The sequence below is a fragment of the Hibiscus syriacus genome, unplaced genomic scaffold (genome assembly GCF_006381635.1).
Source record: "Hibiscus syriacus cultivar Baekdansim isolate YM2019G1 unplaced genomic scaffold, ASM638163v2 tig00111833_pilon, whole genome shotgun sequence".
Taxonomy (NCBI): Eukaryota; Viridiplantae; Streptophyta; class Magnoliopsida; order Malvales; family Malvaceae; genus Hibiscus; species Hibiscus syriacus.
Genome location: NW_024063191.1, coordinates 37779 through 64540, shown reverse-complemented (window position 1 = coordinate 64540; position 26762 = coordinate 37779). Strand labels below are relative to the sequence as shown.

The window sequence follows — 26762 nt, the reverse complement described above, 5'->3', positions numbered from 1 at the left end:
GTTAAATGGAAATAAGACTTATGATAAGTCTATTTCCAATAGTAAATGCATGAATTCATAGAGGTATGTGTTTGTTATGATTATATGTGTGCATGAGTATATGTATTGATATGATTCTATGATCATAGGATGTAACTATGTGATAGTGCTATACGGAATTATATGAAACAAGAGCTGACAATGATTTACATGTCATATGAAAACCAGATAAGTGTTATAAGCAAAGTGACATATATGTGATAAATGAATGATATGAAAAGTGAGATAAACAAAGTATGGTTGATATAGGGTAATATAAGAATAGCTTATAGGTTATATGATAAAGATGGAACCATATAGGAACATTAATTGAGTACTTGATAATAAGTCATAGGTTATATGAGAATATATATTATGAGAAATGACCCATGTGACTAAGTGTGAATTGATATAAGTATGTGATATGAAGTTATGGGTATATGTTACATGATATGATATGCGAGTTACATGAACAAATGAGAAATGATATAAGTCATATGAAACGATCTACGTGAATACATGCACTTGTGATACATGTGATATAATATGATATATATGGTTACACATACATGTGGTATGTGACAGAAAAAATAACAAGTGATATGAAATGTTATAAATGATAATGCCCATGTTTGTGATATGAGAGCTAGGGGTATAGTTAGCATGCCAAGAGTCGAGGGTATACCTATGTTCTACGGAACATATGGACATAATTACCTATGTCTTTCGAGACATATGGACAATATACCTACGTTCTAAGGAACATATGGACAGTTTACCTAGGTTCTTCGGAACCTATGGACAGTTTCCAAGGATCTTTATGACCTTTGGATAGTTACCGAGGATCTTTATGACCTCTGGATAGGTCCTTCAGGACATATATGTATTCTTTGGAACATGTGTGAAGTCTGGTGAGACACATACTTGATCCTTGGCATATGTATATGATTCTTAAGGAATGATATGTGGTCCTTCGGGACATTTATACGAGCTGTGGTGACAGCATAGTGGTACACAACCTCAATAGACTCATGTATCTACAGTTCTCACATGTGTACCATGGGCTAATAAAGAGATAATATTAATAAACTGGATATGATGATATGTTTGTTTCCTTATGAAAGGTTATGTGTGATATATGATGGCACAAATGGTAATTATAAGATTATACGATAAAAGGAATCAATGATAGTGATAAGAATGAAGATGATGATATAGTTGCTTGTGTGTTTGATTTATGATAAGATATATGTTTTACATGATATGATATATATGTTATATGGTATACGTGAGTACCTGTTAAGGTATATGTGAATGAGTATAATTGATTTACATGATGATATAATAACAAGTCTATCAGATATATAATATGGACATAAAAGATCATAGGAACAGGAGATAAGAGATATGAATGATAATAACAGTATATGAGTTGTAAGAAATAATTACTAGTAAATGTTTACATTATATGTTTATTGCCTCACTAAGTCATAGACTTAGCGTGTGATTGTTTCACACGTAGGTTACAGAAGTGAGAAGAGTAAAGAGCAATGTGGAGTAAGACAGGTCAGTTCCTCTTACCGAAGGTCAGATCAGAAGAAAGATGAATAATATGTATGTTAACAACTAAAGTTTTAGTTGGCATGTATTCAAAATAATGTATTGTATAAGCTCTGAATAGTTTTATAAACGGTTTGAATAAGTTATATGTTATAAAAAGTTTTAAATTATTCACTAATTTTGTACAAGCAAAAGTTTTGAAAAGTCAATGTGATACCTCGGACTCGGATCCGGGTCGGATACGGGTTGGGGGTGTTACAACTCTTACTATATGCTCTAGAGTAGAGGTCATATTTTTAAAGAATACAACCTCATCAACTCGTTCCTCTCTAGGCTCTCCATACTTTGAATTTGGGACGAACTCGTCACCAGAATCACTAGCTAAGTAAGCTCTATTCTCTTTCCTACCCTCTCTACTGGGGCCTGGGTTTTTCCTCCATATCTAAGATCTGAGATTAAGAAGAAAACAAGGAATTACTATTACTATTGCAGATATAGGAGTACGACATAATTCTTTAGGGCATGTATACTCATAAACTCTTTATTGACACTGACCCGCGAGTCTTATGAACGTCTAAACATTTGTTCTGATACCACAAAATATAACACTCTATACTAGTGTGACATAGTCGACCGATTAGGATGCTACACGGAACCACTTCTTTTGCTTAAAAAATATTATTTTCTTTATAAAATCAATCATAAAAATATAATTAAAACTGTACACTATGGAACTCCCAAAATGAATATTTACATTCAAAATAATAATGCAAACCAACTTTAAAATACATTTATGACTCAACTATACAATAGGGTTTATAAATATACATGCCATTCAAAACGCTGAAACGTACTCTAATCTGCTCTAGTCGGGACCTCTGTCTCTCTCTGGGTCTCCCCGAAATCTCCACCTAATATGCGTAAGGAAACAAATTCCAAACGTTGAGCTGACTAGCTCAATGCTACACTAACAACTAAATCATACTAAAAGTGCATTAGGGAAATACATCAAGCTATCTTATCTCAAACATTAGTGAGTATCATCGTGATACTCACTCTTTACTCTAGGGTATATATAATGGTGCGGCTGAGGAATCTCTGCATCTCGGAGCTCGTCTATTGTACAGAGGATGCTGCCTAGAATCTCTGCATCAATCAACACCCTCGATTAACCCACCCCTTATAGGTGTCGGTCTTTGCGCCCTAGTTAGTCAATTTAAAGTGCCTCGTGCACTACCTAAGGATATACAGACTGCATCTATACTTTCGATTGTACTATATTTCTAAAGGAACTCAGGTGTCTTAATTGTTTCTCAAGCATTAAACAAGGTTAGTTTTATGTCACCCTAATTTATCTCGTTTCTAGTTGTAATTAGCATTATTTCATTCTCACATATCATTATATTAGAAATTATCACAATTAAAAGTATACTATAAGTCCACGGTCGTTTGTGTACCTTTCTAAGCCTATTTGGCCAAAATCAATCAAAGGTTTTGAAACCTACTATAGAAGTTTCAAAACCTACTGTAGAGGTTTGGGTATGGGGTTTCGAAACCTACTGTAGAGGTTTCAAAACCTTTGCCTAAAATTGCATTATGGATATAAAGTTTTGAAACCAACCATAGGGGGTTTCGAAACCTCTTCTACATCTTCAAATTTTTACCCATTTAAACACTTTTAAACCCTCACAAAATCATTCTAACATTTCCAATTGACCAACATAATTTTATACATGATAAATGGATCATAAAGGAGCTTTAAACAAGTTAAATAACACCATAAGCTAGAATCTACCATGGATGATAATACATGCTTCAATCTCAACTTTCTAGCTATCATGCATTTTCTAGTGACCCATAAATGGTATAAGGGAGTTGTAAATGTGTTACATTGCTTCTTAGATGGCTAGAACTCTCCCAACTTACCCAATAATAAACTTTTCTTTACCTCTTGCTCTTAAGCTTTCTTTCACCTCTTTCAATAAACAAAAGTGAGCAAAGGGATTACTAATCCATTTAGGGGTTGGATACAATCTAAATAAACTCCATATAACTCAAATCTACCCAAAAATGAGTTAAAAACCATATATCCTCATAAACTTCTCAATACCCATTTTTGAAAACTAATTCTAAAACTTGCAATGTGGAGCTTAATTTGAAGCTTGAAGGGTAGGGAGAAATATTCTTACCTTGGTTTAAAGAAAAATAGCTTGAATTCTTAAATTTTCTTTTTGGGAGATGAAGAAGAAAAGAGAAATGATGAAGAAAAAGAGGATGAGTGTTTGATGAGAAAATAGGGAAGATGGTTCACGTAAATAATATAAAATAAAGGGGTTTTTAGCTTTCTATTTGAACTATGGGTAAACTACACTTTTAGTTCCTCTACTTTCTATTTCATAAAATTATCATCACCAAACATTAAAACTCTTGGGTTCAACCTAATCCCACTAGCACTAAACTTGGTCCAACAATTATATAAGGTCTTTTGGGCTCAAACTTTGGGTATCGGGTTGACCCGAACTACTAACCCAAAATTTAAGGAGTTACAATTGGAAAAAACGAAAATTCACTCAAGTATTAGTGACAATTTTGTAGTTTATCCCTTAATATTTTATTAATAAACTATAAAACATCATTAAACTTTATCAAACATATTATTTTTATTATTTTATTAAGAAAACATCTTAAATAAAACTAATACTATAGTTGACCCTTTATTCCCATAAGTAATGGGATAGGATGAGGTAAGATAATAGATTGCCCCCAACATCAGGTTGAGAGCAGCTTCCGTAGGAGACCTCCGAATTATGAATTGCCCGAAGATTGAAGGTGCAACTGTTCATATTGCTCTCCCGTGAACCGATTCTGAATGTGACATAATCACATAGATTTATTTAATTTCTTTTATTAAACCCCTGCCGGAATTATGCTAAACAGTCTCCTAATCATCAGGATATGCCTCGATGATGGAAGTCAAGGCTGGAATGCGGATGATTTTGTAGCGACAGAAACCTCCTTGTTCCAATATTCTCTTCCACTCCACCTCCGTTCTCTCCTTTCCACCCCTGGAATGAGCAATCATCAGAAGATCGAATACGAATCCAATGTCGTCAAACGGTCCGTTTCCATCGGGTTTGACGACAACCTCAACGATTATCACTTTCCCGTTCCCTCTTGGAATTGCTTTCCAGCAATTCCTTAATATCTGTATGCAATCTTCATCACCCCAGTCATGCAATATCCACTGCAAAACAAAAGACAAAAAACAACAGTGTCCAAACTCTCTTTCTTCTTTATGATCATTGATTTCATGGCATGATAGCCACAAAACCTCCAGAACTATTGTTGTGCATGCCACAAAAAAACAAATGTTGTGCAGTTGCTTGAAAATGATTTGTGACCTAAAGAGCAAATAGATTAACCTTTTTCTCCAATAACCGTGTTTCCTTTTAAATAAGGACCCCTTGATGTGATTTTGTGCAGTCCAAATATATAGGTGCAGGTGTGATGTTAAATCATGCAAATAGTCACTAGTAAAAATGAGAGTAATATTAAGTAGAATTATATCCTAAAGAAAAACTTTATATCTTATTATTAAAACAATGCTGAGAGAACTTTGATATATATAGTTATGATTTTATTCTACTCTTAATATTATAAAATCTACATAACTACATTAAAAACATGGAGAGACTAACAGCATATGTACCTTCATAATGACCGCATCAGCACTCGGAATGGCCCGAAACATATCGCCGCCAATATGGCAGACCCCGTCGTATGGTGGCGCCTCCGAGACGACATGCTGCAAATCGAAGTTAACACCTTTGATGTGAGGATATGCTTTGACAATCTCAGATATCAAGCTTCCCGTTCCACCACCAACATCAACCAATGATCCGATTGAGCTCAACCCTTCTTTGTACCCCGATAAGATTGCTCTGGTGACGACCTTCGATGTACACGCCATACCGTCGTTAAAAAGCCGGTTGAGTTCCGGATTCTCCGATGCCATATCCCATATCTCACGCCCGTGAGCTTTCTTGAAGGCGATGCCACCTTCTTGAACGCATTGGCTAAAGCAGTGCCAAGGAGCGGCTATGCGGAGCTCGACAGCAAACTTAAGCGCCATAGAATCCGCAAAGCTGAACATGAACCGCCATATCTCCGCTTGGCCTTGTAGCTCTGCTTCATCTAATTCTTTTGTTGCCATTTGTCGCTCCTTTGCTTGTGAACTCATTTTTATTTGAAATAACTAAATATATAATGTGGAGAGTAATAAAACCGGAGGATTTTATTATGTGAATATTGATTTTGAATAAAAAATTATTTGAATAACATGTGTTTTAACTTAATCCTACACTAAATAACTTTAATTAGATATATTATTATTATTATTTTCCTAAAAAAATGGAATTATTCTACAACAAGAATTCTTGGCAAAAAATCAAGCTGAAGATTAAATTAATCATTATTCTCAGAATAGAGGAAAAATTGAAAGCAATCAAATCATAACGGAAGCTATGCCTACCTTTCTTCACAATTATAATAGCCATAGCTGGATCTTTATGATGACCGCTAAACCTGTTATATATCAACAACAAAAGCTATTCTTCCACTGAAAATAAAGTGTTTTGCTTCTTGAGAAACATTCCCAAAGTTTTGTAGTCTTGAGAGTAATGCAATCTGCACACAGTTTGATAGCTCTAGTGCAATACCAAGGAAAAATAAAATAAAAGATCAATATAATACATATTTCTTAATTTATTGTTTATTGAAAGACTATTTGAACATTCTTCTCCAAATAAGCAAAATGATTTTAGAATGTAATTTAAGCTTCAAAATTGATTTGCTCCAAGAATTTGGTTGTAGTTGTTCTGTTGTAATAGTAATATATTTAACTAAAGTTATCTAGTATAGGGTTAAGTTAAAACACGTGTCATATAAGTATCGGTGGCCACAATTTGAGGCATATTTCCAGGGCACAAATTTTGGTTTAGATGTCAAATCCGTCCATCTAGTTCAAAATAAAATAAGTTATATGGTACAGTAAGTTAATATAAATTCGCGATCGAAAATGTTATAAATAAATATAATATTTTAGATTATGCGTAATTTAAAATGTTAATTTTTTAAAATATTTTTTTAGATACAAATTTTATTTGTAATATTTTAGGTTGCAACAGATAATGTTATATTTTTCATAATATTTTCGGTTGAACAAAAAATATTAAAAAGTTAATATTTTAGGTTGCATGCAACCTCAAATGCTGCGTAGTTTATAACATTTTCGATCGTACCTTTTTTTAGTCTTATATTAAATTGTTGAACCGTATAACGACCCTAAGTTTCGGGTTTCAATTTCGGATAAAACTTTACCTTTTTGATTTGGTGTCAATGTTACATAATTTTTGAAATTATTTTATGTAATATTATTATGTAAATTATTATTTGAGTATTTAAAAGTCAATGTCATTATTCGAATATATATATAGAATTATTATTTTTACAGAAAAGAATAATTTTAGTGTCTATATTTTAATTTAAAGTCAAAACTAGATTTGAGAAATGATTACATGCAGTAACAGATCCGTAAATCTAAGAATATGAGTTCAAAATTTTAGTATTCTTTTCTTAAAATTAATGTGTATGCAAAATTTTTTTATTATTTCATTTTCCTTTAAATTCAATTATTTTTCCAAACTAATGGGGATGTACTTGGCCCCTTAGGGGCTTAGTGCATCCGTCTCTGATTACATGTAAAACAATATTAATATATGTTATTTTCTATTAAAAAAAAGGTGAAACACAAAAAAGGATATTAGTAATAATAAATAATGGTAATGTATAATGTATAATATAATATATATATAAATATATAATATAAATAAAAAATAAATTGTAAAAATGAATTTAAAGGTAAAAATTAACAACATTCACATTAAAAGAGACTAAATTGAAAGAAATAAGACTCTCAAGTTATATTTTAGGGGGGGGATTTCTTTTATTTCTCCAATCTTTTTTCTTGTAATGATGGGATGCAATTGGATAAGTAGTGGAATCCGACTGCCATTATTGGGCCTATTTTGCCATTTGAGTGTATATTTTAAAGCCCAAGTGAGTTATATTAGATGAGATAGCATTATGATTTGATAGAAAAGTAATTTTAGTCCTTAAAATTTATGTAATCTATTAATTTGATCATAATTTAAAACTATTCAATAAACTTATAAATTCTATCATTTTGTTTATGTAATCTATTAATTTGATCATAATTTTACTCCTAATATAAATTTATGTGTAACATTAGTTTATGTTAATGGTAACATAATACTCTTAAGAATTGAGGTCGGCATGAAGTGAAAGTCGATTGCAAGAATCAGGAGAAAACATGAACGCTGTCGATTACAAAACAGGATGTCGGAACTACATCACAAAATCAAGAAGGACAACCTCAGTATAATACAGAACGAAAAATTCGAGACAGAAAAGTGAAAACTTTTCATGGAACCGGGTAAGACTTGTTGTTACACATGCACTTGTAAGCCATGGGACATGTTTCAGCTTCCTGCTGCGACGCACATACAGAGCTCACTATAACAAGCCTGCAAGGCGTGCACGACCCGCATGCATGTGAGCAGTCAGGCAGTCTGGACCCTGCAACCTGTAGTGTGTCTGCTCTCTTTCTTTTCATCGTCATCGGCCTGGTTCTTCTCCGGTCCGAACTCGATTCCGACATCAACCTTTCTCTTGTCCTTGGTTCACCGTGATCGGTACGAGTTTGTAGCCACCTTGCATGCCTTGCAGACGTGAAAACCGGAACGCACAACAGAAGAAAAATCAGAATTACAGCAACGCAAACACAAGGTTTCATGGCTGGCTTTCGATTATGTTATTGTAAGTGGGAAAAAGGGTGCTGGATACGAGGGGAAATGGTGAAATGGAGGAGCCATATTTATAAAGAGCGGGTTAAAGAGAAGGGGTATTGAAGCAAATCACAGGCAAAAGTATGGGAAGATGGATCGGCATGAGCGAAAAGTCACATGAAAGAGTGTGGAAGGGGAAGTACAGAAGAAGAGATTTTGCTCACGGAGACTCAGGTGTTATACTGAAACCGGTGTTGTTCCTTTTTGCGTGAATCCTGAGTTTCCATATTTGCTCGGCAAAACATGGAATAATAAATGAATGTTTTGTAAGATTTTGGGAAGGTGTTTTTATTAGTTGCACTGGTTTTATGCTTGATTAATGATGTTGCAGCTAATAAATTTGTTACTGAGGATCATATGTGACCGCCATTAATGTTTGCAGAATTATTCAGCTATGCGCATAAGCGAATGGTTTAAAAGTAAGTTGTAAATGGATCCAGATTCAACTGATAGGTTTGTGTTTGTGTTGGTTTGTTTATTTTTTAAAGTGTTTATATACAATTTGTGTTCATTTAAAATTTTAATATCGTGTTCGTATTTATTTCTTTATTTTTAAACTGTTCAAATTTGTCTATTTATTGTTCGTAAATATGTTCGTTTAAGGTTCATAAGTATGTTCATTTATATGTTCGTAGGCATGTTCATTTAGGGTTGGTGAACAAGTTTGTTTATGTTCCTAGAAATAGTAAAATTATGTCACTAGTTCTTAGGGTTGGTGAACAAGTTTGTTTATGTTCCTAGAAATAGTAAAATTATGTCGCTAGTTCTCTAACTCCTTAGGCTTCACAGTTTGAACTCCAAGAAAGTCGATAAAAGAGTTTACAAATGAGTCGATAAACGAGCTTTCAAGCGAATTTATTCGTGAACATTAACAAATTGAATATACTTTTGTTTGTGTTCGTTCGTTTATTAAAGAAACATAAAAATTCTATCCATGTTCGTTGATTTAACTTAATATACAAACGTTATATAAATGATTAAAAAAACATATATCCCACGCTTTATTCAGTTATACCGTGACTAAAAATGATAGATAGAAGACACTAAACCACTTTTTTGGGCTTGTTGAAGGCGGATTGCAGTTTATACAATTGACATCCACATAATTCGGTGCAAATTGGTTGACATCCATCCATATTGCAACAATGTCCTTAATCAAAGGGAGCAAAGCCCCAACCTCGTATTCCTTATCTTCTCCCCATGTTCCATCGTCAAACAGAATAGGGAGACGGGAGACGGGGCATCTCCCTTGTAGTTATCGAATTTCTCGGTCATCGATTTGTTCGTAACATAATTCGTACCACAAGAACGAACGAATACGAATAGGAGGTTGACTACCACCCGAGATAGTCAACCGGAGAACATGGGCAGCCAGTATCCACCAAATTATATGTATCAATATCCGCCGCAGCCTTACTACGGTCAACCGCCCCCAGCGGTTTACTATCAACCTCACCCCAACCCTAAAGCCAAGCCTCCGGGAACCAGCGGTTGCCTACGTTGTATATGCTGCTGCTATAACTGTCTTGTGTGTTTGATTCTCGCCTCTTTCGCAATATCCATATTCATTCTCGTATATTACGAACCCGAAATACCTGTCTACGAACTCAAGGATTTCCAAGTGAAGAAATTTGATATCAAGGGCAATATCCTCGAAACCGACATTGCCGTTTCGATCCATGCGACCAACACCAACAGCAAAATCGAGCTGAGGTACGCCAAGGACAACTCCATCGATGTCGAGTACTGGGAGACGAAGATCTGTTCGGGTTCGTTCCCGTCTTTCTTGCAACCGACGAAGAACACTACGATGGTGCACGCGTCGTTGGAAGGGAAGACAGAGGTGAGCCAAGGTTTCCAGGACTCAATCGACAGAGACCAGATGGAGGGGAGGATCCCATTAGATATAGAGATAGAAGTGTCCATAATATTTGTGATTGAAGGAATTAATTGGATTAAGATGGAGACGAAGATGAAGTGCATCTTAGTCGTTGACAGTTTGAAGTCAGATAAAAAAACCAAGATTTTTTATAAGAAATGTGGGATTAAGCTTTAGATGACCTAACATCATATCTCCTCTCTTGTTCTTGTTTTCAGGCTGAATTTTGATTGAGGGGAGATTAGTTGAAGAAATATAGCGATGTCTTCCATTTCTTTGATTCGCTTAACGTTGTTTTCCAGTTCCCAGAGCAAGAAAACGAACGTATATGCAGATGTATTGTACATGTACTGAATTTTTTTAATTATAATCATTCAATTTCTTTTAATCTGATTTAACCAAATTTGTATTCATTCATTCATTCACATAAACTAAATTCATTAAAGAATGGCTAAAGGATAAACAAGCCCTCAATAGAAAGTAAGAAAATCAATCAATTAGATCCATAATAAATTTTTGCAACAGATTGAATTCTAGCCGTTCATAAAAAGAACTAAGGCTTAAGTTCACCGTTGTCCCTGTAGTAAACCTAATTTATCATTATCATACTTATGGTTTTTTTCATCAATTTAACCTTCGAAATTGTCTATGGTGTTCATCCTAGCCCTTGGAGCCCATTGACTGTTTTTTTACTAACAAAACTATGAATTTTCTGTATTTGTGGATTAAGGGATTAGGTTACAATATTTTAAACACATTGATTATAACAAATTCCCAAAATTTTATTATTTATTTCAATGAGATTAAAGGATGAGGTCAAATTTTGGGAAATTTTTTCTAACTGTTGTATTTAATAAATATTTTATTATTTATTTATTTAATAAATTTCACATCGTCATTAAGTCGCGACAGTAATATTTGATTGATCTGAAAATTGTTGGTGTTGAAAATTATAGAAGACTAATGATTTTAATTCAAAACGGACTTCGAGTGCTATGATGAACATCATAGATAATTTCGAGGGCTAAATTGATTCAAAAAATGATAGGGACGAAGATGATAATTGGGTTTATTACAAGGGCAACAATGATTTTTTTGTCAAGAATTAATAAAATAATTAAATGCATTCGGAATAAAAATTCGATTCATATATAAAAAGAAAGTACTTAAAAGCGCGAGAATAAAAATTACACCTCTACTACATGTGACTTTTCTTTGATTGCTTTAACGTACGCAAATATTGTATTTATAGGATAACAAGAAAATGATTTTTTCTCTTTATTCAAAATTTATATGAAATTGTATGATTATAAGGATATAATGAACTGACATTAAATAAGAAATAAATAAATCATATAATTATAAGTTTATAAAAATAAAGTTTTTCAATCTAAACTCTAAAGTAATATAATTTTACGATGAAGGTTTTGAATTTAAATTTTAATTATACAAACATTTTGAATTATTAATATAGATAGGTTTTCGACTCGAATTTGATAGGTTCTAATTTAATTCTATTTTATGAAGTTAAGTATTTTTTTAAAAATTAGGATTTGGTTGATTTAAGTATAGTCTTTTGAAGGATGAAGACAGATTCGATCGAGTATGATTTTATGATGAAAAATACCCTATCCAAGATAAAAATATAATTATTCCCTAAATATTTATGGATAATTACAATAATATTCATCTCTATATATATTTTATGAAGTCCTATTCTACTTAATAAAAATGAAAATTATATATATCAGGTTAGGTTAGTCAAATGTGAGTTTTTACCCTTAAAAATTGGATCGTATTTCAAGTCAAGTAGAGTTTCCTTAAATGCGAGTTGGGTTGGATGACAGGTGACTGAGTGTACTACTCGGGTCAAAGTAAGGTGGACCGAAAACTCGACTTGATCTATATCAATATCTAATTATTAATTATAATAAATTCAAGTTTAAACATTGATCTACAATTTTTAGATATAAATCTTTTCATTTGACGGTCTATTTCTAATGGAAAATGAATCTTGATTATTGCATATAAACAACCACTTAAAAAGAACTAATTTAATGGCTTCCAACATAATGAGAATGTTCTTTTAGAACCATTTCCCAATGCCTCAAAACAAGAAGGAAATCAAGTGAAAGAGACATAGATGCTGCTTCCTTGTCGAAAACAAATTTGATATTTGTCAATCAAAAGATGGGAAGAGAGCCCTATAATTCGGGACACACTTGTGCATGTTTCCGTCTCTTAAAGATTGTTGGTACCGAAAGAGCATTAGATATTATTGTACGACACATTCATGAAAGTTGTCCCTAAAAACTTGTGTCCAAAGAAGAAAAGATATGTTGGTGGCTGATCGCTTGTTCGGGATCAAAGGGACACAAGGATGTCCCCGGCTTTGTCGCCCTCTGTCCCCCATATGTAATTCAACTTGATTGCGTCGAGATTTTTTTTCTTCATACCATTATGATTCAATTCATTATTTATATTGTTTTATTGATTCTAATTATGTTGTTATATTCATGCATAAAATTAATTTATCAATTATGATTATTATTGTCATTATAAATTATATATTAATAACTAATATAAAAAGTATGAAACATTTAATAATATTTTTTATAAATATGGGGTGATTATAAGATAGTATATATTCGAAAGGCTTTCAATCATTTGACAATTAACGCATCCCTATAGACGACGTGCTCGAACCTAAGAGCTATAGGGATAACAATCGTCCCTTTAATGACTGAGGTTGCTTGATTCTTGCACATTTAATAATATTATTGTGAGTTAATTGCATTATATGTCTCAAAACTATGACTCCTGTTTTATATTGGTCAAAGTATAGGTTGAATATACGTAAATAATAAATCAATTAATTTTTAATTTATGATGACTTGGATCCATCGAGTGATCTTAGTTGTAGAAGGGAGTGTCATTTTTTAAAAGCTTTGAATTCAAACAATTATATCTATAGAGTATATGTACATTGTTAATAGATAAAAAAAGATTCTCAATAAATATTACATTGTAATTAACCCTATATTATTTTGTTTCAGATATTATATAATAATTTAAAAGATCAAAATTATAAAATTTGAAGATTTTAACATATCGATGAATATGATTATATTTTTATATTTAGTTATTATTCTTGAGGATACGACACAATAAGTTTTAATTTATCAATTTTATATTACATTTGTTATGATTTAAAAAAAAGGACCCTCAAAATAAATAATACATATATTATTTATAAATTGATCGAGTGATATTAGACATAAATTTTTAATCAAAATCACAAGTTTAAAATTTGATATTATGAATAAGTAAATTAAATTAAAAACTCATTTCTATAATAAATTTTTATATCTGACCAGAATGAATTAATTAATAAATTAAATATAAATAGTAATATCAAAAACATAATACATGTCAAACCTTATGGGATACCCACGTTTAAAGGGAACTCCCTTTGTCATCGTAGCATTTCGGGTTGTTGACATTTATTGTTCTAATTGAATCACATATCCATGAACACACTGTTTAGTCATATTTAATTATTATCATTTAAAAAAAGTATATTGTGTTTATTTATTAAAAGTTTTTAAAATTTTATTTGATTAATTTATTTTAAAATTATAATGTATATATTTAGATATGTTTGTTGTATACTAAAATTTAAATAAAATGAATTTGAATTAAAAATTTATACATAATATTTACATGCAATAAAATTTAAATACTCCAATCCAAAATTTCAACTTCTATCGATTGTAAAGATATTAAAAGTAGTTTAATTAATTAATATTTTTAAACTTCGTTGAAAAAAACTAGCATATTCAAATTGAAATTAATTCAACATTAATTAAACCAGATTTCTTATCCAAATCGAATTCATACCAAGATTCATGAACCTATCCCCAGGAGAGTAGTTATCATGCAATAAAGAAAATGATGTTTAATTCAAACATGTTACTGTTTACTCATGGTATTCTTACCAAACTTTCTTATTTATTCAAGGAGAGGTTAGTGGTACTGCCCCTCACCCTAGAAGATTATGTGATAGACCCCATGCATAGTCGTGATCTCATATATCTTTTAATAAATTTATTTTTGATTTTCGAGTAAAAAGATATTTTTGGTGATCTACTAAGGTTTTCAAAATTATAAAGCTTTGGTTGCCGTCGTGGAAGAGAAAATGATGACGTGGGAGGAGATGATTGGGTAGGAGCCGACTTGCACCGACTTTTGAAGGACATCCTTAATTTCTCGAGACTTTTTTGACGACAAATATGCATCCTCCACCGCCATTATCTTTTTCCTTCTTTTGGTTTGCTCAGGCCCCCTCCTTGCCACCGAAAGTGAAGCCCTAACGTGTATGCCACACAACAGTCTACTGTTTCTGCACATCTTAATACATGAATATACCAACTTAACAATTTACGATATCTACAGGATGTGTATATGAGCGTACACTATTTTGTAATATTCCAGACTATTAAAAAGAATATACAAACACACCGTTCAATATCACTCGTCACTCTTCATTCATCTCGAAACTTTCATATTTGGATACATCACAAGGAAAATCTTTGAAAAAAGTGGAACGTACGAGCCTTTTCTGGTACTAGTTTTCAAACGCAAGTTCATCCGACAAATACTTCTTATGAATATATAGGCCTTTACTTTCTACAATAAAGTATTGAATGAAAAAGCTGGGGTTTTAGACCCCAATTTATCTTGACGTGGTGGATCATCGTCTGATATTGGATGAGAAACGCCATTGATATTGGTATCCAGTGCATGTAAACAACCCTAGACATGAAATTTAATCAACTTATTTTCGATCATCTAGAAAATTAATTTTCTCGTCTACCCTAGACATGTTGATAGGAGGAGAGAAATTAATTGCTCATCCATAGATTATAGTCACGAGGGGGTGCTATTGGTACCCTAATTTTTATTTTCTGGTTTAGCCTTTATTTATATGTGGGAACTGTGGTCTATTTTTTTTAGCTTTTGGAGTATTAATCTTTCGAGTTATCTCCAGGAGTCAACATTAATATAAATATGCACCGTCTCCAAAAGAAATAAAAATCTGGAAATATAATTTGATTATGGAAGTGGATGAAACACGTTTTTCGTATACATATTAATGAAATATTAATTTCATCGATTACTAATTAATTTAATCGGGTATGATACTAATTTTTTAAAGTAAGGTCATAAATGCGATTTGTGATATTATAAATAAAACAAATTAAATTATAAAAGCTATTCTCATAATATACATCTACGACATTTTATCTGAATCAATTTATGTATTGATAATTATATAAAAGTAAATGATTTTGATCGGTTAATATAAGTTTGAAATAACCATTAATTAACCTCGTGTTTATGGAAAAGTTATTCGGTTGAGGGTGAGCAAGCCAAACATTTAAGGTGGTCGGAAGTTGGCCGATGCCTGGTGTCGAGCTCTGGGGGAGGTGAAATGAAGCTTTCATCGATCGTTAGCATGAAAGTGGCCAATTTGTTGGGTTTATGCCCATCAAGCTAGGGTTTCGCTAATTTAATTAACCAATCAAAGGAAACAAGATCAATAAGAAAGAGAATAAATATCTAAATTTTAAAATAATAATAATTAATGTTAGTTCCACTTATAAATTAGAAAAAAATATTTTTTTATTAATCTAAGGTAAGTGAAAAAAATATTATTATTCAAAGATAAATCTAAACCATTTAACATTTAACGTTTACATCCCTGTCATTCAAGATGCTCGAACTTGAGATTTTAAGGAACAACAATAATTTATTTTAACTACTAAAGTCACTCGATTCGTGCTATCATATCCTCTCTATATATATATATCAAACCAAATTCAAATATCCAAATTTTATTTATTTTTAAAAAATATTAAATAATCACAGAAAATGTGTAGTAGAAAGTCCAAATCAACATTTAAGGCCCCAAAACTCGATCTTGCTTTTTTTTAGTCTTACCAAATTTAAATATGGGTTCTAAAGATCGTCTTCCTCCATCTTCATTTTCGTTCTTGCTATATGCATTTTGAGTCGAGTATTTCCATTATCATACTTATTTTCTTAGAACCTATCGGTGTTTTATTTGTATAAGGGGAGAGAGCAAGCCAGTAATCATCAGCATCAATGGCTGAAACGAAGAACAACGACCAATCCAACAAGGGTGCGATTGATGAAACAGAGAAGATGAAAACAACATTCCAAGAGACTGACAAAGGAAAGGATCTTGATTCTGGGTTTGATAGGCGGCAATGGAAGCCTGTTTTTGATGAAACTTCCATTTCACAAAGACCCCTCAAGAAGATATGCAGCCCTGAACGTCACTTGTCTTCGTTCTCTTCACCCTCCCCTGTTTCCAATAGTTCTCCTTCTTCTTCTTCTTCTTTGCCAACTTCTAGACTGGTTTTTCCTTTCACTTTCGATGCATCTCAGCAGCCAGTTTACTTTCCTCAACAATATGGAAATACTCCGACTCCTATGCCGATGTTCCGCTCGTCGCAGCAAAATCAGCAGCAACAAGGGTCTGTTTATCGGCCATTTTATACTGCAGAAACATCGGTATCGCCTCAGCAGCAGCAGCAACTTCTGCTATACTGGACCGATGCACTGAATTTGAGTCCGAGAGGGAAGATGACAACCATGAGTAGATTGGGGCAGCACCAAGTGCAGCAGCCTATACATACTACCAAGCTCTACCGAGGCGTGAGGCAGAGGCATTGGGGCAAATGGGTAGCCGAAATCCGCCTCCCTCGTAACAGGGCTCGCCTTTGGCTCGGCACATTCGATACTGCCGAAGAAGCAGCCTTAGTCTACGATCGTGAGGCGTTCAAGTTGAGAGGAGAGAATGCAAAGCTCAATTTCCCTGAGCTTTTCCTCAACAAGGAAAAAGATACATCTTCCACTACCTCCGTCTCACCAGTTTCTTCACCACACACACTTCATGAAAGATCAAAGCAAGAACGGGAACCGAAAATCGAAACGATGCCACCACTGCCTCAAGGAGACAATCCGAACATCGACTCACAGATGGGGTCTAGCGAGGCGACAACCAATGATGAGGTGCAGATGACAGTACAGGGTTGTTCGGGTTCTCAGGAATTGGTGTGGGGTGGTATGGAAGAAGCTTGGTACAATACAATTCCAGCAGGTTGGGATCCCAGTAGTCCAGTGTGGGATGATTTAGATACAGCAAACAACCTTCTTTTGCCCTCAAATCTTCCTTTCTCCAATCAAAACCAGCAGCGGCAACAACAACAACATAGCTCAGCTTCTTCTCCTCCTCCTCCTGGTCCAATGAAACCCTTCTTCTGGAAAGATGAACAGAGCCCATCTTTTTAGGGGTATACCCTTACAGGCCGAGGAACCATGCACTGGTTTCAGATTTTTTTCAGAAAACCAGTCTCTGAGTTCCACTAAGCCTTCATTTAATTCCTCTTCTGGTTACAGATTTTTCTCCTATCCAACCTGTGATTCCTTTAGTAGCTCTCTTATCCTCTATGGTATTTTTCATGCCATTTCAGCTTGTTATTGCAGAATGTGCTGTGGTCCTAGTAGTATTCATCCAATATATCACTAGATAATGTAATTCCAAGTTAAGCGCATGTGTTTTATGTAATGTTACAGATTGCAGGGTCTGTGATCTCTATCTGTTGGTCTATCAACCTCCTGGCTTTCTTTCTTCTGCACATTTTCGTTGTTAATTTTATCGAAAGATATTACACGTTTAATCGTGTTCGAATTTTCAATCGATAAGGATGATGAAATCTTAGACTTAATTGTTAAAATTTCGGCAATGCAAAGCAACGTATGTAATTAACCGACATACTGATCCCATGTTAAATTATTACAGGATCAAAGCATACGAGGAAGGGTTTAGAATATGTGAGGGTGAAAGGTGGGACGGTCACCGGCCCATGAGATCATACTTGAGTTCCTTATTTGCGACGGCATTGTAATGATGAACAATCTGATATAATTGTTGATGATGAAAGGGATAGACAAGTAGAAGACAAACATGGATGTGGTATGAGTGCCGGTTTCTATATAAAAAAACATTTGGTTGCTTTACTGCTTTCCGTCGGTGATTTCTCCAATGTTTTGGGGAGGATATTTTGGCATAGCTGGAATATAATGACGAAATTGGAAAATACTTTTAAGAGATCAACATTAAATTAAAATATTTTTAAAAAATTTAATCTCATCATTTATTACAATTATCATAAATTTTAGAAAACTAATAAAACATGTCCAAAACATAAAATATCTCATAGGAGAATACAAACTGACACTGATATCCCAAAGTCATTTCGATGTTTCATGCTCATCCCATTTCAAGACTGAAGTTAACTTCTCCTCTGGCTGCCACTCAGGTGACAGCCAAATCCTTCTGCCTCCACCCATTATGGTTTTCATGTTAACAGAGATGTATAAAATTATTGCCGACATGCATGATAGCTCCAATCACAATATTATTATTCGGACATTCCCAAAATGACAATTTCATCAACAAATAATTGAAGTTCTATGCCAGTATCCAAAGAAAACAGGGAGACCACCGTCCCAAGGCAACTGGTTAGACCATTGTCATCTCCAATGCCAGCATATAGGTTCACATGTACACAGGTTAATGTTAACATTGTATGTTAACCAAACAATTGCTGCTTGGTGTTTACTGGAGTCGGAACAAGAACTCAGGTTCATTCGAAAACCAGCTTGTGGGTTTGGCTCAAATATGCACCCTAAAGAGTACGGTTGTAAATGAGACGAGACATATCACGAGCTACTTGAGATCGACTTGGTTAAGGTTCGATAAATACTTGGATTGAATGGAATTGACTCGAGTTCTTAACGAGCCGAAACAAGCTACTTGATACTCGACTCGAAAATTTCGTGAGCAACTCAAAAATATAATATATTAAGATTTTATTTTTTTATAAAATTAACATTTATATGTTGATTTTTTAATAAAAAAATATAATAAGGTTTTCATATATTTAAAAGTTTGAGTTTGAGGCTTCAATCAAATTAAGTTTAATATTTTTTTTCATTTCGAGCCTTTTCGAGCTGCTCACGAGTTTCAATTCAGGATTTTGAGTTAGAGTCGAGCTTGAAAATTTTAAACTCGTGAGTTTTCGAGTTGAGTCGAACTCCATTTCAAAGTTTTCGAATCGAGTCGAGCTCAACAATACTCAAAATTGTTTACACCCCTAATAAAGATAAAATGTATATGTACGGAGAACCTCCTCTGGAAACCTCCGAGCCTCTGACTAATTTATACCCGTAAAGTCTAGACTTATTGTCGATTATAGCGCATAGATAGCACCGTGATCAAACAAACCCTTGACAGACGTGCGATTTATCATAACAAAATCAAAGGTCTAACCAACAAATCTTCTTAACATGCTTACGAATAATCATAATAAACCTACGGCAGACACTCGCTCTAAAGGTTTTTATAAATATTCATTATAAACCTACGACCGACACTCGCTCTGAAGGTTATTATAAATATTTCTATAGACAATTGAAGGATGGGTTAGGTCCCTTAACAACCACCCTTCCTCCTCCTCATGACAATCCCTTTCTCACAATTTAATGACCGCTGCTCTCAACCCAAGCCAGAAAAAATAAACCGACAACGATCGACAAGCCAAACTTGTTCCCATCAACAAACTATCTATATATTTTTTACAGTTAATTTTAACTTTTTGGTAACGAAGAGTTGTGCTAAATAACACGATACAAAAATATCACTTTTTTCCCTTCAACCAAACATACGAGATCAATGCTTTTTTCAAGTTCCGACCACAAAATAGTCAGGATCCAACTCCAACATGGATTGTATGAGTACCACACTACACGATAAAGGTATAGCATACGCATTTCAAAGTTCATTCTTGACACCTGATATTATATACACTAAACTTTGCACGAGTCAATAATACACCCTAATGATAATTTCAAACTGTCTTCAGATTAGAACTATGGTGACATATGAAGAGCATTGGGAGGTCGTTCTAATATGACGATCAGGATTAATCCTTCTAGTCTACCTAAACAAAGTTGATATCCACACAGCAAATCAAACTCCAAAGTTGATCATAACGTTATATCTCTGGACAAAATGATAAGTAACCTGAAGCAATACTCCAGTATATATATGCTAAATCATCATTATAGAACATTATTTTCGAAGTACATGCCCAAAAACTAGAGAGAACAATCGCCAGAATTGATTCAAGACGCTAGTATACATGCTAAAGTAGAACATAGTTTTCTCCATAATGCCCAAAAACCAAAGAAAACATGATTCAGAACTGATTCAGCTGTCCTAGTTCATTGAAAAATCAAACTTTCATACAAGAGCAGCTAAACCTTTAAAGTAATTAGTGTTTACTGTTGTTTTGCATTGTTTTCCGCAGCACTCTCTTCCTTGCCCAATGCAACCACTACTTTCTTTAAAATGGATTCAGTAAGTATGTGAGAGTTCTCCACAGCCTTTGAAATAGCTTGCCCTTTCTCACCGCGCTCTGGTTCTGCGGCAGCACACCTTTTCATTACATCTTTCTGGTTCTCCTCACTACCATGCTGAAGTTCAAATTTGTAGTTCAATGCCCAGAAATCCCCAATAAATGGAGCAAGAGTTACAGCCCTATTGAGCCAAGTCCTAGCTTTATCCACCTTCCTATCATGCCAAAATAGCTCTTGTGACCATGTCTTGCCTCAGCTCGTATGGCAGCGAGCCAGAGTTCAAGTTGTTGCGGGTTCCTCTTCCTTGCCAGCATGAGGACAGCTCGAGCCTTAGCAATCCCATTCATTTTCTCTTCAAGTGTGGCAAGAGAAACCCATCGTGGTATACAACTTGGGCAGTTCTTTAAACCTGATTCATAAACTCCCTTGGCCTTTTCTAAGATACCAAGCCGTTCCTCAAGCTGCCCAAGCATCAACCACAGTTTAAAGAATGATGGGAATTGCTTCAATCCTTCATCAAGCAACCTTCTCTCTTCTTCAGTGTTGCCCAATTCTCTCTCCACAATGGCTGATTTCATCCATACTCTCTCCGTGCCTCCTCTCTCTCGAGCCTTGGCAAGAAGTATTCTTGCTCTCTCAGGCTCATGGTTTTCAAACTCGAGCTCAAATGCAGCAAGCCATATCTCCTCTGGATTTGGTATGGCAGCATATGCTTCTTGAAGGATATTTTTAAAATTATAAATTTCTAAGTATTATCTATCAGTGAATAGGATTATTTTTTATTTATTTTGAACTGGTGTTACACATTTCCAAGAATATGGATTGACCTCTTGATTTTGGATGAGTGTGCAAACGAGACCAAAAAAAGGGTTTAGAAATTGGGAACCATACAAGCCAATTAATATGATTTAAAAAAAATCAACAAATGCTTTTTTTGGCCCAATAGGAAATTTTGGTTTATTATTTAGCCCAACAGGGTATTAGAAATCTATTTTGGGATATATAACATTTGCTACAGTGATAATAGAAACTAATCATGTTGAAGTGACGAGTTTTAATAAAAAAATTTTATTCTGATATGATAAAATTTAATAAAAAAATTATATTTTATTAGAAATCGTCACCTCGACTTGTTGAGTTTAAGTTTGAATAAAAAATATCATTTGGACAAACTCCTCACCTTATCACATTGACATGATAAGCTTCTTCAACACCTGTAACATATATTGTAGATCCTAAAATAAACTTTCACATATCCTATTGGACTAGTTTTTTTTATAGCTTTACCCTATTGGGACTAAAAAAAACCCTCAACAGATCCCATAAGAATTAAAAAATCTATGTTCAGAGCTAGGGTAGATGGGTCTACTCAACCTCACATAGTAAAAATTAGGTCTACACATATTGGCCCGTAAGTCCGATTCTCGGCATGGGTTAGGTTTTTTGGCCCAATAAGACAAACAAGTAAATTATTTGGTAAAATAGGGTAAGTTGAAGTTTATTTTGAGATCTACGACGTTTTCTACCGTGTTTATTAGAACGCATCACGTCGAGATGACGAGTTCTAAAAATAATAATTTTTATTCAAAGATGAGTTCTAAAAATATAATTTTTTATTAAAATTTATCATTTTGAGGAAAAAAGAGTTTAAATAAAAAAATTATTAAAACTCGTCGCCTCAATGTGATTAATTTCATGCATTGTAAAAAATATTTTAGATATCAAAATAAAAATATTTGTGTATTATTTATTAAAAAAAGCCATGGATTCCCAGTTGGTCAATGGCCCATGGTTAGAAAAAGGTCGCACCAATGTAGCTTCCACATGAAGGGTGGAGTGGTTTGCTTATTTTAAGGGTTTTCCATGGAAGTATCCCTTTCTCTTGCTTTTGTCACCTTCATTTGCCTCAATTATTGAAGGTCCCACCTATTGAATATTCCAATTTCCAAATATGAGTATGGCCCCTATTCTTCAAACCTCGATTAATCAATCTTAAGAAATAGGTTATAAATGAGACAAAATAAATCTTACGAACTAGGTTATAAATGAGGCAAAATAGATTGTGAGTTATTCGAGGTTGATCGGTTAAATTTTGATTAATACTCAAATCGAATATATTTGAATCGAGTTTGAATTTAAATTGAATTCTTAACGAGTCAAAAAGAGTTACTTAATACTCGATTCGAAAAGCTCGCGAGCAACTAGAAAAAAATAATATATTAAAATTTTAATTTTTTAATTAAGTTTTTAATAATATTAACATTTATATGTTATTTAAAAAATACAATATAAAATTTTCATGTACTTAAAGTTCTGGTTCAAGTTTGAGTTGAGTTTCAATTTTTTATTTCGAGTGGAGTTTAAAAATTTTAAGTTCATAGGCTTTCAAGTCAAATCGAGTTTCAATTTTTTTATTTCGATTTCAAGTTGAGCTTGATTATTTTGAATTCACGAGTCATTGAGACGAGTCAAGCTTAATTTTAAAGTTTACTCGAGCTCGACTTAGCTCGTTTACAATCCTACTACGAACTATACAATTAATCCCAGCATCCAACTGCCTACTTGTAATACTTCAAAAAAATTATATTTGTCGAACACAATAAATAATTTTAGTGATAAAAAATATTATTATTTATAAAAAATTTAAATTCAAACAATTACGTCTATATATTACATATACATTATCAATGGAACGTGATTTTGAATACTAAGGGCTCTTGAAATTTAAGATAATATTCTTGTACTTTTTTAAGTATTTTGTTACAGATTGTCTCGGCACATTGTTATTAATATCTATTACTTCTAACAAGCTGCTTAGAAATCAAACATGTTTTGCAACTTCAGCTCACATGATTTGTATAATGCTTATATGTTTTGCATGCAAAAAAAAACAATATTAGAGTAACTAACTTTTATAAAGTAAATTATCTAAATTATATAAGAGAATTATTTTGTATTGAGGTAAAAGTAAATTATCTACGTTATCCAATTTAGATAAAGATTCATGTCGAGTATTTGAAACATGGTATTCTATACTAAGGGCACATAAAATTAAGCTGAATATTTTATAATTTTTTAATGTCATGACTTATCTACGTGCTTCCACCGGTGGATGCATGTACATCTCAAGTGTGCAAATGTTCATTCTAGAATTCGAATTACTTTATATTAGTGGTTCATTTTACTAAATGTGTCAATCATAAAATTTTATTTTGTCCATCCTGGAATTCGGATTTCTTTATATTAGTTGTTCATTTTACTAAAGGTGTTCACTCTTAAAATTTATTTGTGTCTGCCCATACGAAATTTTTTATTATTAATAGAGATGTTTCTGCCTTAAAAATATTTTTAGATTCGTGACTGCATGCTTCATAAGTTTCTTTTTATATTATTAATATATTTTACTAATTGTTACATTCTTAAAAGTCAAAGAATTATTGCAACTTCAGCTCACGTAATTTTTATGAAACCAATAAATATTATCCGAAAAAACTATACAATGAGTAACTATTTATACGATAAGGGTTACTCTTTATGAAATTGAGGGGAATATTATTATGAGTTTTAAAGCATTTTGCTAAAGCTTGTATCCATGTTAATGAGTTTTTCTTTCTATTACTAATATCTTACAAGTTACTAGAAAATCAAAAAAAAAAAATTTGCAACTTCAGCTCCTATAAGCACCATCGCTAGTACCCAAATTCACAATTTTACAATTGTGAATTAATAATTATGAATTTGAGATTACATCTTTTAACAAATCATATTTTTTTAAAAAAATATTTGATACATAATTATATAATTGAAGTTTACATAAATTCTTAGATTTCAAGGATTAGAATTTAGATGGGGATGGAATGCAAGAGAGACATGTGGTCCGTGGAGGTCACGGCCCTAAAAAATAAATAAAAGAAATAAAAGAAAATCAATCATCAAATCATAAAACTGTCAAAATAATTAGTTGATTTTTTGAGTAAGTCAAAATTTTCAATTCTCAACTTGATTCGAACTCGAAAATTGAATTGATAATTTAAATTGGAGACTATCTCTTTCATAGGCTATTTCTTTCCCCTCGAGTCAGGAGCTACCTTTACTCAAATAACTCGAATAATTTAAAATTAAAAAAATATTTTTTGAGTCGAATCGAATTTTTTTCACCGTACAAATAGGATGTGCCTTCCCATTCCATATGGGTTTGATGAATCAAACAAAATATACAGAGTACATGACGAAGCCAACACATGCCCCCTAAACCCTTTGTGGATTTTTTTTCATTTATTATTTATATATTATTGTTATTATTATGAGGGGTCTTAATACCTTAGCCTTGAAGCTAGCTCAATTTTATTATTTTACCAAATCACCCATATTAATACCTTAATCTTGAAGGGAGCTTTTTTAATATAGGAGGACCAAAACTGAATTAAAATTTTAGGCTTAAAATACAATTTTGTAATTATACTAATTTAAAAATTAATTATTTGTAAAGGGATTAGAAGATAATTTTTCTAATTTTGGGAGGCTAAAGTCACTGCATTCGCTCTTGCTTATAATGTAGTGTGTAATGCAATATTGGATCAACTAAATATCTGATAACAATGTAGGATTGTTTTGTCAATTTACCAATAACTAGTTAGAGTGGGGTTAAAGTTTAAACACCAGATTAGATGTCAGCAAAGACAGAGACAAATTGGGATCAGTAGTCCTCTTGATTAAATGGTCAAATTACTCTTTTAGTCCATCACAAATATTAATAATAAATTTAAAATCTTTTAACTCTTTATCAATATGAGAAATTATCTCTTGACCCCTCTTATTAATTAATTATTTAATTTTTGTCTTTTATTTATTTTTTAACTTTAACACCATTCAAAATTGTATAAATTTATCTCGGTATTTCTTAAAAAGTTATATTATTGGTTGATTGTGTCTTAAAAATACGTTAATCCCTGACCAATGAGCTGTTGTGCCAACGGTTTATTTGATCAATGATTATTAATCTCTCTCTTTTAATAAACAAATTTTAAACCTTTTGAGGCGCCTATGATCTGTGCGCTAATAGTTTTGTTTTAGTGTTGTGTTGTGTTGTGCTGTGCTGTGCTCAATAAAGGCAAAGCCAGTTAGCCAACCAGTTATTTAAATTGGAATGGGACCCTTTGGTTTTTAAAGTTTAGATATATAAATGAACTATACTTAAACGAATGAGATTGTTTTTTGTGTTCGTTTTATTTATTTTTTTTAAAAGTGTTTATATTTGATTCATTTATTATTTAAGAATATGTTCGTTTAATATTTGCGGACATATTTATATGTATGTTTGTCAATATATTTATTTAGCACGAATATATTCATTTGTTCAATTTACTCCACAACCAACATTCTCTTTTTACCTTAAGCTAAAGAAAAATGGTGAAACTATGCTACTACTCATTAGTCTTCTTAGGCTTTACGGTTTGAACTCCAAAGTTCATTATATTCAATTTAGTTGAACTCTTCACTAATATTTAAAACATATAAAAAAAATGAGAATTGGGTAAATGATTTTATAAATAAATCGATAAATAAGCTTTCAAACAAGTTTGTTTGTGAACATAAATAAACTAAACATATATCTATTCGTGATAGTTTTTATATTATATGAACATAGAAATTTTATTCATACTAGCTTATTTAGCTTAATAAACAAATATAAACAAACATTATATGAATGATTCATTGAATATTTCATCGAATGTCTTGTTCATTTACAGCTCTATCAATGCCCACTAGAGTTCTTTAAGACTTAAATGAAAATTATTAAAGTTAGGTAGTCAAAATAAAAAACATTGTAAAAGTTTAGGGGCAAAATGTGTAGTTTACTCTGTAAT

The 26762-nt window shown here is 32.7% G+C and overlaps 4 protein-coding genes across 4 annotated transcripts; 2 read left to right on the top strand and 2 right to left on the bottom strand.

Annotated features, from left to right (window-relative positions):
* Positions 1–4273: 4273 nt before the first annotated feature.
* Positions 4274–5857, bottom strand: LOC120171363 (xanthohumol 4-O-methyltransferase-like). The gene is made up of 2 exons (XM_039179072.1): positions 5288–5857; positions 4274–4822 (listed from the first exon to the last, which is right to left on the bottom strand). Exons 1-2 carry the CDS (start codon positions 5816–5818, stop codon positions 4520–4522), a joined length of 834 nt encoding a protein of 277 aa, XP_039035003.1. The 5' UTR covers positions 5819–5857; the 3' UTR covers positions 4274–4519.
* A 2223-nt stretch (positions 5858–8080) lies between these two features.
* On the bottom strand, positions 8081–8452 carry LOC120171381 (protein EPIDERMAL PATTERNING FACTOR 1-like). The gene has a single exon (XM_039179089.1). It carries the CDS (start codon positions 8450–8452, stop codon positions 8081–8083), a length of 372 nt encoding a protein of 123 aa, XP_039035020.1.
* A 1415-nt stretch (positions 8453–9867) lies between these two features.
* On the top strand, positions 9868–10560 carry LOC120171380 (NDR1/HIN1-like protein 6). The gene has a single exon (XM_039179088.1). The coding sequence runs from the start codon at positions 9868–9870 to the stop codon at positions 10558–10560; it is 693 nt and encodes a 230-aa protein (XP_039035019.1).
* Positions 10561–16435: 5875 nt separating this feature from the next.
* LOC120171362 (ethylene-responsive transcription factor ERF054-like) lies at positions 16436–17897 on the top strand. Its single transcript, XM_039179071.1, has one exon. It carries the CDS (start codon positions 16552–16554, stop codon positions 17761–17763), a length of 1212 nt encoding a protein of 403 aa, XP_039035002.1. The 5' UTR covers positions 16436–16551; the 3' UTR covers positions 17764–17897.
* The last annotated feature ends 8865 nt before the right edge of the window (positions 17898–26762 follow it).